The sequence below is a fragment of the Tasmannia lanceolata genome, unplaced genomic scaffold (genome assembly GCF_043159265.1).
Source record: "Tasmannia lanceolata isolate RefF3 unplaced genomic scaffold, GAP_Taslan_0.1 ptg000044l, whole genome shotgun sequence".
NCBI classification, from domain to species: Eukaryota; Viridiplantae; Streptophyta; class Magnoliopsida; order Canellales; family Winteraceae; genus Tasmannia; species Tasmannia lanceolata.
In genome coordinates this window covers 3,635,319-3,650,581 of record NW_027518721.1, presented here as the reverse complement: position 1 = coordinate 3,650,581, position 15,263 = coordinate 3,635,319, and the positions used below count along the sequence as shown (strand labels likewise).

At 36.1% G+C, this 15,263-nt stretch overlaps 1 protein-coding gene across 1 annotated transcript; it reads left to right on the top strand.

The window, feature by feature from the left end:
- The first annotated feature begins 240 nt into the window (after positions 1–240).
- On the top strand, positions 241–14,053 carry LOC143863923 (ubiquitin-conjugating enzyme E2 variant 1D-like). Its single transcript, XM_077374721.1, has 5 exons — positions 241–473; positions 12,133–12,272; positions 12,400–12,525; positions 12,923–13,049; positions 13,584–14,053. The coding sequence occupies exons 1-5, from the start codon at positions 446–448 to the stop codon at positions 13,640–13,642; spliced, it is 480 nt and encodes a 159-aa protein (XP_077230836.1). The 5' UTR covers positions 241–445; the 3' UTR covers positions 13,643–14,053.
- The last annotated feature ends 1,210 nt before the right edge of the window (positions 14,054–15,263 follow it).

Sequence of the window (15,263 nt, the reverse complement as noted above, 5' to 3'; positions counted from 1 at the left end):
CAACTGGCTCAAGGGTCTAACGATCGAGATTTTCCATCAGTGACCAGCATCATCGGAACACAGGATCAATTTTCAAGCAATCCTAGCCATTAGATGCTTAGCCTTCAAAAGATGCTGCAAAACTTGAAATCAATCGTTCGGTTAGGATCATCCCATTGACTTGATTTTCACCCCATCATGATGGGGCCCATAAGACCTCCGCCATCCCCCCTCTCTCTCTCAGTAAGCGGTCTAAGAATTTTAGTTTAAGTTTGCTTCACGGTTATATCTAGTCTCTCTTTTCTCCTCCTTTTCTTACAGAACAAAGTACGAACCGCGTAACGATTTTTTGCTTTCTCTCTCCTACTCTCTAAGTATATTAGAGATAGAGAGAGAGAGAGAGAGAGAGAGAGAGAGAAACCCTAGCTTATCGTGAAACCCTAGCTTTCAGTGCCTGGACTAGAAAATGGGCTCCGAAGGATCGAGGGTTGTAGGTGAGTTTCAAAGCACCCTCTCCTCATCTAATTTTATTTCTGTCCTTATATTTTACGATTTTATTTGTATAACGTAATTTCCTTAGAATTCCTGGATATTTGTGCTGTTATACGTTTATTTACTGCTCAGTAGCAAAATTCTAGGGTTTCTGAGAATATCTTAGAGATTTTATGGTGGAATCTGGTGGATATAAAATTTAATGTAGTTCTGTGTTTGGTAAATTTGGGGATGATTATGGTTTGAGTAGAGGTATCATGTTTAACAATTGAATACTTGATTTTGTGTTTCTTGTTTTGGTTTTCATGAATAGGAATATGGGTACTACTTGTTCCAGAAATTTACATTGCCAATTTAATTTGCATTTTGAAATGATTTGGGAACTTACAAAATGGATGGATTTAATGCAAGGCTTTCCATTAATGACTAGCTGTTAACTAGATTGGTTGTTTCAAACATTTTATGCCTATTGTGACTGTTTTTCCCTCTATTTTTTCTCTGGTGAATAGAGTGTCAAGTAAATAGGTTGTGTGTTAGAATGTATTAGATCAAATCTAGAAAGATCTGACAGTTGGATCAATGTAGTGGTAGATTAGGAGGTTATCTTAGTTATGTATTTTGAAATTCAAATACAAGTAGTTATAGGCAGTTAAGCACATGTTTAACATGTTTTTCATGTAAAGTACTTGTAAACTTATCTATAAACATAATGCAAATGAAACCCAGAAACCAATTGGGTTTTGTTCCTATTTCTCCATGTTTTCGTACTCTTTTAGGGGCCGTTTGGATATTAATATTTTAAAACCTTGGATTTCATCAAAATCCTGGATGGGAGACGAGAGAAGGAGACCGTCCGTCGTTTTTTGATTTCTCGCCCCTCCTTTTGTCGAGCGAGATAGTAGGGGATCGTCCCGTGTTTCTAGGTTTTAGAAATCTCAAGATGGGGGTGAGATTTCTAAAACCTGGATTTTACACCACTTTCAAACTGAAACCTGGATTCTAAAATCCACGTCTCCAAACAGCCCCTTATGGTATCAGATCTTTCTAGATCTGATCTATTACATTCTAACACTGTGCACATTCTGATGACCTGGTACTTCTATGGTCTTGAACTCATGGAAGTATGAAGCCGGAGTTGTCTGTGTAGGAGTTGGAGTGAAATGGTATGGAGTCCGTGGACTTCTTAGTGGGATGTTACAAATCATAGTTGCCAGACTAGAAAGCTAGTACAAGAAGTGAAATGGGATACGGAAGCGGGAAGCAAGGGATCTAAAAAAGAGAAAATACGGGAAGCGAAAAATGCTAATGAAAGTAAAGAAATACATAGGAAGCGTTATCAAAAGTCAACTTGAAGCATGTAATAAGCCTCGTTGTAAGTGAAAGTGACGCTTATAGAAATAGATAGGATTATAATAAGCTAGACGGAATGATTGATATAGGTTTGGGTTACAAGTATTAAAGAGGACCGCACGGATGATTGAAATTACAAGTGTTAGGGATTTATAAATTTACAAGCTTGGTGTATTATTCATTTAGATCTAACATTCAGTTATCTGGAAAAGATTCACATAAGGTTTATTTGAAACTTAGATTAGTTTTTAGTTTTTAAATACATTCCTTTGGCATTATCAAAAGAGTAAAAATTATTGTATGAAAAATTCTCCTTGATTCTAAGTATACTTGCAATTCAGATAAAGCGTGTTGTAGCCACACTTCTGCTAAATTTCGGAAGCAAAAAGTGTTTAGCTTCTGAAGTGAGCTTTCACGGAAGCTAGTTTCTTACCCCAGTAGGAAGCTTTTGATAACTATAATACAAATACATGTTTGATATGGTGTTTCTCGAAATATGAGGGGTAAAAATGACTGTAGGTAAAAAGAAAAAAGTTTATGAGAAAATATTAGTGACTAAACAAGATGTTGTGGTTTTTTGAATTTGAAATCACTTGAACCATTCAAAAATAAAATAAAATTAAATCACTTGGTTGACAGTTGCTGCCTTTTTGATCAGATACAAAAGGTTACGGCAAACACCGGAAGTAGAATCTCCCAAAAAGGTCCCCAATTTTCTGCTTCGGTGGATGAAGAATCGCGAACATCAGAATTTCTGGTTGACCTTTTTCCCAGAAAAAAGATACTTTTTTTCCATTCGAGAAGAATTCTCGACGTGAAAACACAGAGACAAAGGGCTGATCTTTGAATAGGAAAAAGAATGGATCTGCAGGGTCCCAAATGAATTGGCTTATTCGAAAAAAGCCTTGTATCTTCACTTTCGCTTCACAAGAACAAGAGAGACGGATAATTACTGAGTTCCCCATACTGTGATAATCTCGAGTTACTCAAATATTGGTTGATAGAGTTTGGACAAGTTTCATGTTTATGAAGAAACTAAAGTTACTCAAGGTTAATGAATGGGCTCTAGAAACTTTGGTATTTCAAGTTTGGAGCTATTAGTTTGAAGATTACAAAAGTGCTTGTGGGAATTACAAGGAAACAATTGGGAGTTGTTTGTTGAAGAGAAGCTTAGCATGATTTTCTTGCAATAAAATTGGATACCATTCAAAAAGAAGAAGAAGAAGCATAGCATGATTATTGGAGCAAATCACTTGGAGGCAGAAAATATTAACGGTTGAAGGAAGGGGATCAGAATACAAGAGCTGCTTTTAGTCTGTTGCAAGTGGAAGAATAAGATGCTATCACATTAGTAGTATTAAGGTGGATGATGGTCACAATGGGAAGCCTTGTGAGACTTAAAAGCCCGCACACACTTATATATATCTATATCTACATCTATATATAGTTTTTTAATGGCTACATCTATATATAATTGAAGTTGATAAAGGTGTGAACTACCTTGGTGCCTAAGAAAGATAGAGCACTTGAAATAAGACTTCACAAATTGATTAGTTTGGTGAGTGGTGTTTACAAGATTTTCGCAAAGGTGCTCCTATTTTCATCGAGAGGTGATTGGTTTTATCCTTTTAGGTTTTATCTGCAACGAGTTGTTTTCGTTCATGGTAGGAAGATACATTATGTTGCACTTATCGCCCATGAATGTCGTGATTAAATGCGTTCAGAAGACGACTTTGACTTAATTTGAAAATCAAGATGGAGTCTTCTTGTAATCATGTTGTTTGAGCTTTCTTGCACTATATGCCTGGCAGGGTGGGCTGTGAAGGCCATTTATGTAGGGATATGCTTTCTTGCATGTCATTGTCTTAGTTATCTAATGTGTATCATTCTCAATAGTTATACTAACGGGACTTCTTCATGGTAATCCTCTTTTCAATTGTTGCAAAGATTCTTAAAAGATTTCATGTGAGGTTGGATGTCTTTAGATTTCATGTGCTTCTCATTTGCTACTTTGTGGATATTTATAGTTAAAACTTAAAAGCTCACTTTAGGCAGATGCTTGCTCGAGCAGGGGTTGGTAGCCCTCGATTGGAGGTTTTGATTTTCTTCCTCGAGGCTGTGAGGAATTATTATTCATCTTTGTATGTTTCTTTTTGGCTCTTGTGTTTCTGGTGGTGACCATCTCTGTCTTGGTTGCATATCTTTCCCCTTTTCTTTTAATAAATATCTTTTACCATTCAAAAATAAAATAAAATTAAAAGCTCACTTTTTGGAAGTTAGATATGTGGGGAGCAGTTTGGAGAACTTTGTGTGCGTTTCGGCATCTCAAAAGAGGTTGTAGTCAGCTTATCTTGAACTTTGAATTATATTACTAATTCCAAAAGGACCTTATGAAGTTGTTGGTGGAAAACCCTCAAAAGAGGCTTTCCTCTTGGAAGAGTCAGTATCACTCTCTTGGACAGAGAATTATGCTTATTAAATTATCCCTGGTGAGTGTACTCCTATCTATTCAAAGTCTATTTTCTAAATCCAATGGAAGGGTAAGGATAGGCATCATAGTTATAAAATTCGTTTCGCTTCGTCCGAAACGAACGGGAATTTTCTTTCAGGACCGAAAACCGGAACGGTCCATTTCGTTCGTTTCGGACGAAATCTAGACTAAACAACGAAACGGAAAACACTTTTTTTTGTTTTTCTTGTCTTCTTGCCTTTTCTTAGTTCCCTCATCTTCTTCATTCCTCTTCATAGTATTTACATTACTTAAGATTTACATGTAAATAAGGGAATGCCCCCCATTTGGATTTATTAAAAATAGTTACAATACCCAATTCTAAAAGGATAAAAATTCAACTTTCTAGTTCTAGTACAAATTTTGAAAAAAATCACGCCAGGTCAAAATCTTAACTTTCAAACGATGGGGTATTTTTCCAATTTTAAATTCCATAAATTTTATCTTGTCCAAATATTGTCAAATCCCAAAAGTCCGGTAAAAAAATTCCCATAATTTGGTCTCTAAACTTTTTTCATCTTATCATGCACTGGTCAACACATGGGTGAACATAGGCATTTCAGTTGATAGCTTTTTCTTGTCTTCTTTCCTTTTCTTAGTTCTCTTATCTTCTTCATTCCTCTTCTTAGTATTTACATTACTTAAGATTTACATGTGAATAAGGGAATGCCCCCCATTTGGATTTATTTAAAATAGTTACAAGACCCAATTCTAAAAAGGTAAAAGTTCAACTTTCCAGTTCTAGTACAAATTTTGAAAAATATCGGGCCAGGTCAAAATCTTAACTTTCAAACGATGGGGTAATTGTTCCAATTTTAAAATTCCCTAAATTTTATCATGTCCAAATACTGTGAAATCCCAAAAGTCCGGTAAAAAAAAATCCCATAATTTGGTCTCTAAAATTTTTTCATCTTATCAGGCACTGGTCAACACACGGGTCAACATAGGCATTTCAGCTGATAGCGATTTTTCTTTGTAAATGTTGGATCTTTTACATATTTGGTTCATTTAATTGTTTCTTATATTTTTAATAATTTCTGATTTTTTGGATTTTTTTCATATTTGTAAATTTAAAAAAAAAAGTCGTCGTAGCGGAATGAAAAGTTTCGAACGAAATACCGAAACATTTCGTTCCAATAGCCAAAACGAAATGGAATTCATAACTAAGATAGGCGTGTAAGACCCAATGAGTCTTCTTGTGGAGTGGAAATGGACATGGGAACAAGTTCAATTGGTTAGTAGAAAGAAGGTTTGTGTTTTTAAGAAGGGGGTGGTTTGGGAATTAGGAATCTTTGCACATTTGACAAGGTGGCGTTAGTGGCAACAACAGAGAAGTGGAGTCTTCCGAGAAGGCTTTTCATAGAGAAGCAGGTTGCTTGGAGGTGGGGGAGTGTTAAAGAGAAGTTGGTACAAATAGAGGATTTGGATTTGGATTTGTCCTTTGGCCTGTGGTCTTGACACAAGGTTATAATTCTAGCTCTTCCAGTGTGGTATCTCATTGATGGCTTGGGCCTCCCTACAAAGAGGACTTCTTTTCCCTCCACCAGAGTTGCGTAGGAAAGGCCCAAAGCCTATCCCCGGAACAGTAAAGCTTCATATGGTCTTTTTGTCCATGTGTAGGTAGTCTGCATCTTCACAAAAATGTCAGAAGGGAGGATGTTGCAGAGAAGTTTGTACAGATTGAGGATTTGGATCTTTTGGGCAGTTACTAGGGTGAGGGTAGAGCTTAGGTTGGGTGTTAAGTATATGGTTGGGATAAGTAATTGCATTTGGTTTTCTAATGATATTAGGCATTGACGTTTCCTTTGGCTGAAATATCTTGAAGGCTGGTTTGGGTTACAAGGAATTAAGAGCCATTGGTTAGACAATATTGAAAAAAGGTGGGAAAGGTTTTTGGTGACTCATGTTGATAAGGAACTTACGTGTTGATGAGATTGAGCAATTTGTGTGAAGGACTAAAATCTCAGATTTTGATGTGGCAACTGGCATCATAAACCCTCAAAATCAATATGCCAACACATCACCATCAAAAATCAATATGCCAATCCATATTGGTATTGTGTAGGTTTATGGAAGTTGAAAAAACTCCAAAAATCAAGAGAATAAGAAGAGATAATATGATAAAACTCCAAAAAAAATCAAAAGAAGAAGAAGAAACAATATAATAAATGAAGATAAATAAAAAATAAAATAAAAGACGATAAATATATTTTAATTCATGATAGAAATTTTGCTAGTAATGAAACATACATGTATTATTGGACTTTGTCCTCGCTTGTAAGAGCAGAAAAAATATTTTTCCCCCAGACCATGAGGTTTTGAATGGGCTTAAACATGAATTTTAGGATAATTGAAAAAACAGTAAAGCTAGTGAAACCAAGAGTAAGACCGAGCACGAACCGAACAAATGGGTTCTTGCCACATCACTAGTGACGTAAGCCAGCCTTCTGGTTTAGCAAAATCTATATTATGGTGCGACCACTTGCAACCCCTTCATGTTCGAATTCTACATTCTCTCTTGCATGAATTTTCTCCTTGGTTGGGTGTGATTTCCACTACATATTGGTTGTATTTGCCAAGCATGTCATGATTGTAAATATTGTAAAGAGATCAAGTAATTTTGTAGTAAGGTTTACTTGTAATTACCTAGTGAATAAGGGTAAGACAAGTGGCTTGCCACATCATTAAGTGGGGACCACACAAACATGCCACTTGCTTGACACCTGATCCCTTGCCAGCTGGATGAGAAGCTTGTAGACCACCTCCACCACTCTATAAATAGAGGAGTGGGGACCTTGTAAAAGAGAGACCTTTAGACTTTTGGCAATTTAAATCCTATAGAGGGAAAATTAGAATTTCTCTAAGAGAGAGGAGAGCTTAAGAAACAAGGGAGGAGTTTCCTAGGATTCTTCCACAACAAGGAAGAAGATTGAGAGCAGAGATCAAGGAGATCTTGGAGCAAGATCTTGATCTCTTCCATTCCTTTTTCTTCTTTCCCTCCATTTGTACCAGAGTAGTTCAATTTCCTACACAATTCACCATTAGATCTTGTTTAAGGCTAGATCTAGCAGCGTAGAACCCTAGCTTTATCCTCATTTCCATCATTCCTTCATTAATCAACTAGTTATCTTTAATATCCATTTGAAATTTTTGCTAGAACTCAGTTATTAGCTGAAATTCAAGTGAGAAATCAAAGGCACTTTTACTGAAATTGCAAGTAGCCTATTTTCATAAGCATTTTTCATCTTGATTCCTTAATGAAAATTATGAAATTCACGCAAATTTTGTGAAGTTCATATTTCTTTCTAGTGTGAAGTTCATACTACATTCTAAAAGTTCTCGGAGCCTCAAGCTTAGTTCTATCATAGATTTAAAGATCCAAAGCCACAAACATCACCAGTTGTGCAATCTGGACAGAATTACCATGCTCACGGTTGTGGAGCATATTTCTTTTATTTATCTGGAATTTCTCCAGTTCTTTTGCGTGAGATTCTTCCTAACTATGCTACATTCATCTGAGAATAAAGAGCTAATGCGGATCTACTAAGATCCATAGCAAATCTAAGGATCAAAGCAAAGGAACACTTGATTTTAGCACTTTCAAAAGTTCAGAACAGTGTGTGATTGTTTTTATCTTGAGCTTTAATTTGGACATGCTAAAAAGATATTTCTTTATTTCTCTTGTTTTCAGAGTGTTCTCCATGTGTAACACTTGCAATACAAATCGATATTCATCTTAAAATTCCATTAAGGACAAGAGAATTACAAAGGTGGATCTTCTTTGAGACTTCTATAATTCAAATAAGATTAGTTCTTGAGGAAATTCCACAAGAAATCTCAAGAATTTCAAGCCATTGCTTTGACCTATTCTCATTAAAAACCGTCTATACTAGACACAATGCCTTAGAATTTTCACAAGCACCTATTGATCTAAGGTCTTAAGCTAGTTGAATTCTGACAACAATACCCATAAAAAAAGAGAGATTTCCGACAACTTATGTCAATTTCTCCTCACCATTCCCTTATGTAACGTCTCTCCTACATCAAACTTGGTATCGAGCCTTATATGTTGGTTTGGCTTCGCTTATGTGCTTTGGATCTTACTTGGCTCTGATACTAAGTCTGATGTAGGAGAGGTGCTGTAGAAGGGAATAGTGGGGAGAAGTGGGCGGAATTCAACTAGCTAAAGGCTTTGTTTCGGCACGTGTTTGTAAAAATTTCAGGATTGTTTTGTGAAATCGATTTTTAAAAATTCGGCCAAGGCAATGGACTGGAATTCTTGAGTTTCCTTGGAGAATTTCTCTTTGAATACTGTTGTGATATTCAAGAGAGTACTCAAAAACGAATTCCTCTTGAAAATTCCAATAAAATTATCTGCAATAGGTCTAGCCGAGAATTATGTGGAAAACAATCCACAATGATAAACTTGATCAAGTTTAACTTTGTTTCCTTCAATCTTAATAGAATTTCGTGGTGGAAATTGGTTTGAATTAGATGTATTTCGCTTGCAGAACACTCAGGAAACAAGAGTTCTAAAGAAATCTTACAAGAACAACTCCAAATAAGGCCTCAAAAGATCAACAATAACAATTTTCTGCACATATGAACAATACAAAAATCGAGTATCCTTTGGACTTTAAACCTTAGATCTGCTATGGATCTAGATAGATATGTACTTTGTTTTAGGATGTATTTAGAATAATTAGGAAGAATTTCATGCAAAGAACTGAAGAATTCTTGGAGAAAAGATGAAAAACTTTGCTTAAAACTATGAGCACAGTCCTGCAGCCATAGGTATGAACTAGTGAAGTTTATGGCTTTAGATTTTTAGATCTATGAAGGATTTAAGCTTGAGGCTTTGAGATATTTTAGAATGTAATATCAACTTTACTCACAAAAGAAATTTGCATGAATTTCTTGAAGAATTCAAGTTGAAAATGCTCATGGAAATCGATTACTTCAATTTTAGCAAAAAGCACTAGACGGCTAGTGACTTCAATTTGTCACTTGAATTTCAGCTATGAACTTCTGAGTTCTCGCATGAATTTCTGAGCTAAATTGATGAGATCTTGCTGCTTAATAAATGAATCGAAGAAATGAGGATAAGGCTAGGGTTTTAGGCAGTTAGATCTAACCTTAAACCAAATCTAATGATGAATTATGCAAAAAATTGAACTATTCTTGTACAAATGGAAGGAAAAAGAAAAAGGAATGATAGGGATTAAGATCTTACTCCACTTGATATCTGCTCTCGATCTCAATCCTCTTCCTTGCTTTGGAAACATCCTGGGGAACTAATGAAGAGAATATGGATGCAAGATGTCATATGCAAAGCATAAGCAGAAGTTTGAAATGTCAATATGAAGTAGAAGCTGCTGAACAAGACCTTAGGGCTTCATTTTCAAGACCACCAGGCTTCAATTTCAAGACCACTAGACAGGTGATCATCATTTGAAGGTGGGAGCTTGGTGGTGTTGGTGGGGGGGGGTGTTGGGGGTTGGTAAGTAGTTGATGCCTTTTCCATTCACCGTGACCCTTCTAAATTCCCCAAAAAAATTTATTCAAATTCTCTTCATTGGTATTGGTGCTCTCCACTTCAAATTTATTTTCTTTCCTTTGGTCAAAATTTGATTTTGACTGTTCTTCCTTGGCAAAGGCCTTCATTGTTGATACTTGGTGTAAAATAAAATAAGAGAAGAACAAATCCCAAAGTCATTCATTGAGCCACATGTAAGTTTAGTGGATTAAGAACCTAATATGCAATTATGTTCTCCAATCCATGAGGAGAACAAGAAAAGGCACCATGGAAGTAAGAAAGGAATTAAACAACAACAAAAGAGTAAGAAAAGAACAAACCCCAAAATCATTCATTGATAAGGTTAACTAAAGGATAAATTTCGTACTTTTTTTTGGGGGGGGGTGTTTAAACATTAAAACACAATCCCTGTAGAGAAAAACATTTTTAAAAAGTAAAAAAAAATTGTAGTTGATATCATGATGCATGGATCAAGTGCCAAATCCATCAATCAAGTGCCAAATCCATGCACCTATGTTGTTTTACAAATAAAATCATTAAAAATAGGGGAGTGATAAATCGACTCCCCAAATTGATAAATCGACTCCCCATGTGTCTTTCTCTCTCCTCTAGGTTAGAGAGAGATAGACACATGGGGAGTCGATTTATCCAAATGGGGAGTCGATTTATCACTGCCCTAAAAATATTAAAAATCCATGCTTCGGCATGAGATTTTAAGAAGCCAGAAGACTCAATCTTCCCATGCGCCTCGTTGTTCTCCTCCAGGGCAGGTGTCCATTAGCTTAATTTTCATAGGTTGAGCATAGGAACCTTTTTTAATGAAATTTTCTGCCACTCAAAAAAAGACTGTTCAGTAATCAACATACACTATTCAATATATTGGGTGATGCTCTTATTGCCAAATCCCAGTGTCTATGATGTTTTGCAAACTACTTTTTTAAACAAAACATAACACAAAGTCATCAAAAGTAGTGAGCAAATATTTTTAATGTTCTAGTAATCAACATCATAGGAGCATGCATCCAAATAACAACTTATATGATCTTTTATAGTAGTTTAAAGAAAGAGAAAAATAAAAACAATAAAGGCATGTTTGGCTAGACTGAAAATATTTCAACAAAAAGCATTTTTTTAGGTTCGGTAACCTGCTTTTTAGGTAAATATTTTTCATAAAAAATCTTGAAAAAAGGTAGTCATGCTATAACTGTGTTCTTTTTCTTATTGGGATTTTTTCCCAAAAATATAATACCTCTAAAAAAGAAATACATGAAGGCCTTACATTGAACCATTCAAAATGGGAGAAAAAAAAATGAAGGCCTTACATTGAAGGCAAAGAAATGTTACAGTTCTGAGGAGTCTGACTATGCATGTAGCATGCAGGGACTGGCCATCTTGTCCCTGAAGCCCTTCTTATCAGTCCCCATCATTCTCCTTCCTAAAAGCTATCAACATCCAATCTGAAAGTCTTTTGACAAAGAGAGGTAGTGTGTATGTCATTCCCTTATTATATTGTAGATAATTAGTGAGATTGAAACTATTGATCAATTGTAACAGCCTTCAGATTGATATAAGTGGTCATAAAACAAGCGAATCAGTGAGTTTGAAACTTCCAAGTTCTTTGTTAATCAAAATTGGTAGTACCAAATTAAGGGAGGCATTTCGTTATTGTGTGCATGATTATCTTTCTCCATTAGTTCAACTGATTGAGTTCAGAAGTTGGAGCTGGAATTGTTGATACAAGCAATTAGCTGGCGGTTCAACTAATTTTAAGGCATGGCCAGATATTGGTGTCTTGCCTAGCTAACTACTCACAATGTTGTCATTTGATATTGGTGTCATTTGCCTACCTAAATTTTGTTTTTCACCCTTATTTACAAAATTTCCACTGAAATCGCTGAAATTTCCACCGAAATTTTATACATTTCAGTGGAAATTTTAAAAAAGCCAAAATTTTTATCAAGGTTTTACATGATTTCGGCTTAAATTTCCACTGAAACCGACACCAAAACCGACATTTAAACCCATGATTACTTTGTGCATGGTGAATATAACTCCAAGAGCCGGGAGGGTATCTATCATACATGTGTACATATCATGCATGTCTAAATACATGACTGACAATTGCGTTGTTTGGTTGCAGTTCCTAGAAGTTTCTTTCTTTTCTTTTTTTTGAATGTCAATCTATTAACACTGTTTGAATGGCAATCTATTTTTTTTCAATGACAATCAGGTTTTTTTGAATGACAATTGCGGTGTTTGGTTGCAGTTCCTAGAAATTTCAGATTGCTGGAAGAACTTGAGAGGGGGGAGAAGGGGATTGGAGATGGAACCGTCAGCTATGGAATGGATGATGCTGATGACATATTAATGCAATCCTGGACTGGAACCATCATTGGTCCTCACAATGTATGTTTGCTTATGCCCCTTCATTTTCACATCCATCAATGGTTCTTATTGTCTCCGTTCATGGCTTCATCATGCCTAGCTCCTCAGAGCATATTCTATTAACCTGTCTACTATTCTGCTTTTCCAGACTGTTCATGAAGGACGCATATATCAGCTGAAACTATTTTGTGACAAAGATTACCCAGCTAACCCACCTACCGTGAGGTTTCAAACACGCATAAACATGACTTGTGTGAACCAGGAAACTGGAGTGGTAATATTAAAAAAAACTCGCGCATTCCTCATTCCAGTCTGAATTTACACTGGGAAAACACTTTCAAAAAACAGGATTTCGTTCGGAAAATAAAGACGAAAGGCTCTGTTTCTTTCAATGTAAATTTGAAGTAAAAACAAATTTTCGCCCATTTTTAACTTAAAATGGGCATAAAATTTGTTTTACGCCCATTTTCCGTCGAATTAAACAGAGCCAAAGTGAAATTGACCAATGATTTGGTCATTTCCACAATGATTTTCGAGCGGATTTTAGCTCGCTCAATCGTCTTTTTGCGCATGTGTCACAACATAGGGTTTCGTCTTTATTTTCCAAACGAAATCCGTTTTTGCTATCAGCCCTCTTTGTCCTGTATGCTTAGATTCTTCCGATTGACCAGGTTGAACCAGCCCAATTTCCAATGCTAGCGGATTGGCAAAGGGAGTACACGATGGAAGACATATTGACCCAATTGAAGAAGGAAATGATGACTTCTCAGAACCGAAAGTTGGTCCAGCCTCCAGAAGGTGATCTGTACATGCATGTATCTCCTTTTTAAATTTCTATGGCCCTGTTTGTTTTGTATTTTTAGAACTGATTGTGAGTCCAATTAAACATAAGGCTCTTTTTGTTTTAGATTGTGAGCCCCAAACCGATTATTGCACTCATTTTGAGTGCAATAATCGGTTTGGGGCTCACAATCACTTGTCACTATCTAAAACGAACAGTGCCTAAATTTGAGTTCAATAATCAGTTATGGAGTGACAATCTGTTCTCAAAATCCAAAACAAACAGGGCCTTAAGTCTAGGAAATGGGCAGGACCAAGTCCATTACTAGGATTGCTAATATGGTCGTTCAATTGGTGTTTATTTTTGTTCTCTGACCCATTCACAGTCAGTGCATCCTCGATGGACAGTTTGGAATCCGGATCATCGAGCATGTTGAAATTTTTTTTGCTTCATTTTCCTTTTTATTTGGCTGTGGGTCACCTTATATCGTTCCCTGTCTTATTATATATTGTTTTTAGATTTGGAATTACAGATTTTTTTTATGTTTGCAGGAAATGAAGAGCACAGGATGGATCAAAAGGCTTTGGTGCTCAGGTGTTCTATTCTCTGAATCAGGTGAGATGAACACTGTAATGTATGTATAGTATCTCCATGTAGGTGGCAACCGTGATTGCTGTGTAGAAGGCCATATTAGACAGAGATGGGATCCGAAATCTTTCCGAATGCCTGGCGCATTTATTGGCATGCATCTGCAATCTAGTCGCACAAGTATTCAAGTGGGGAAATGAGGAGGTAGTTTATATGTTAATAATCGAAAAATAACTGATTTGCACTGAATAGATTAGTCATGGCTTTCTATACTACTACTACTACTACTCCACAGGTTCTCATTAAGGTTTGAAGTTTCCTGTATATGAGGCACCTCTAATACCCATATTTTGGGAATATTCCTGATATCGGCCGATATATTGTGATATTTAAAACTTTGTTTCTCATATATGTATATGGATGGTTCTTAGGAGCATGGTTTTAAATTTCCACCGAAACCGACACGAAACGACTGAAATACTTACATTATCATCTATACCGAAACTGATATTGGAACGACTGAAATGCATAAACCAAAATCATAGAGTTAATAGTGTACTATATCCATATGTATTATATGATTATATTTATATTAATTATATGTAAATTGTGGTGCATGTATTATTTATAAATATTTATATGAAAACACTTGTAAAACGGGATCCCGTTTAGAAAATAAAGACCGGTGAAAATGACGGTTGATATGGTCATTTTCACGTGATTTTTTGCATTTCGTAGAGATGCGAGTTCACTTTCTTGTCTTATTGCATGTGTCGCTTCAAAGGGATTCATCTTTTTTCCCAAAACGAAATCCCATTTTGCTAGCAGCCTTCACATTTATATGACCTGTGAATTTGGTATGTACTAAATTATCAGACATGTGTCACATTGCATGTTGATGTTTTTAAACCATTATGCGTGATTTATCTTGTTTGTGTGATGATTTCTAAGTGTGTGTTTGTGCCTGTTCTATTATTTTTTGAAGTTTCTTCTTTATATCGTATCATTTTTTTCCACTGAAATTTCCAACATAAACTGAAATGTTTCTGTTTTCGTGGCGACCAAAACCAGTCAAATTGTCACAACCAATGCCTAAAAACGAAACGAATCAAGTGTTAGGACCACCTCCGGCTGTGAAAGTTTGTAATTCAGTGTCCCAAATTATGGCAGGAGAAACTACTATATATATATAGTGTGATTTGCTAGCTACCATTGCATAAGGCATTTCGCGGATGGTCTGTTGCATGTGAGACCAGCCACCTGGTGAATGAAGACAAAATCTGCCGAGAAGTGAGCCTGTGTGGCTGCTCTCACATGCAACAGACCATCAGCTATGCGATGGACGATAGCAAATTCCATATATAGTTATTCTATTGCTTGGAACAGTACGGTATGGAAGCCTCTACAAATCAAATCTAAATAGGTTGGCCCATATACTTATTTCTGCCCTGTTTATTTCTGTGGAAATTACACGCTGCGGATGGTCTGTTGCATGTGAGACCAGCCACCTGGTGAATGAAGACAAAATCTGCTGAGAAGTGAGCCTGTGTGGCTGCTCTCACATGCAACAGACCATCCGCTATGCGATGGACGATAGCAAATTCCATATATAGTTATTCTATTGCTTGGAACAGTACGGTATG

Bases quoted from the DNA above. Each gene is read 5' to 3' on its own strand.
- LOC143863923 (XM_077374721.1), top strand. From the start codon at position 446: ATGGGCTCCGAAGGATCGAGGGTTGTAG. The intron at 12,526-12,922 runs GTAATATTAAAA...CCGATTGACCAG, and splicing joins TGAACCAGGAAACTGGAGTG to GTTGAACCAGCCCAATTTCC. The intron at 13,050-13,583 runs GTGATCTGTACA...TTATGTTTGCAG, and splicing joins GTTGGTCCAGCCTCCAGAAG to GAAATGAAGAGCACAGGATG.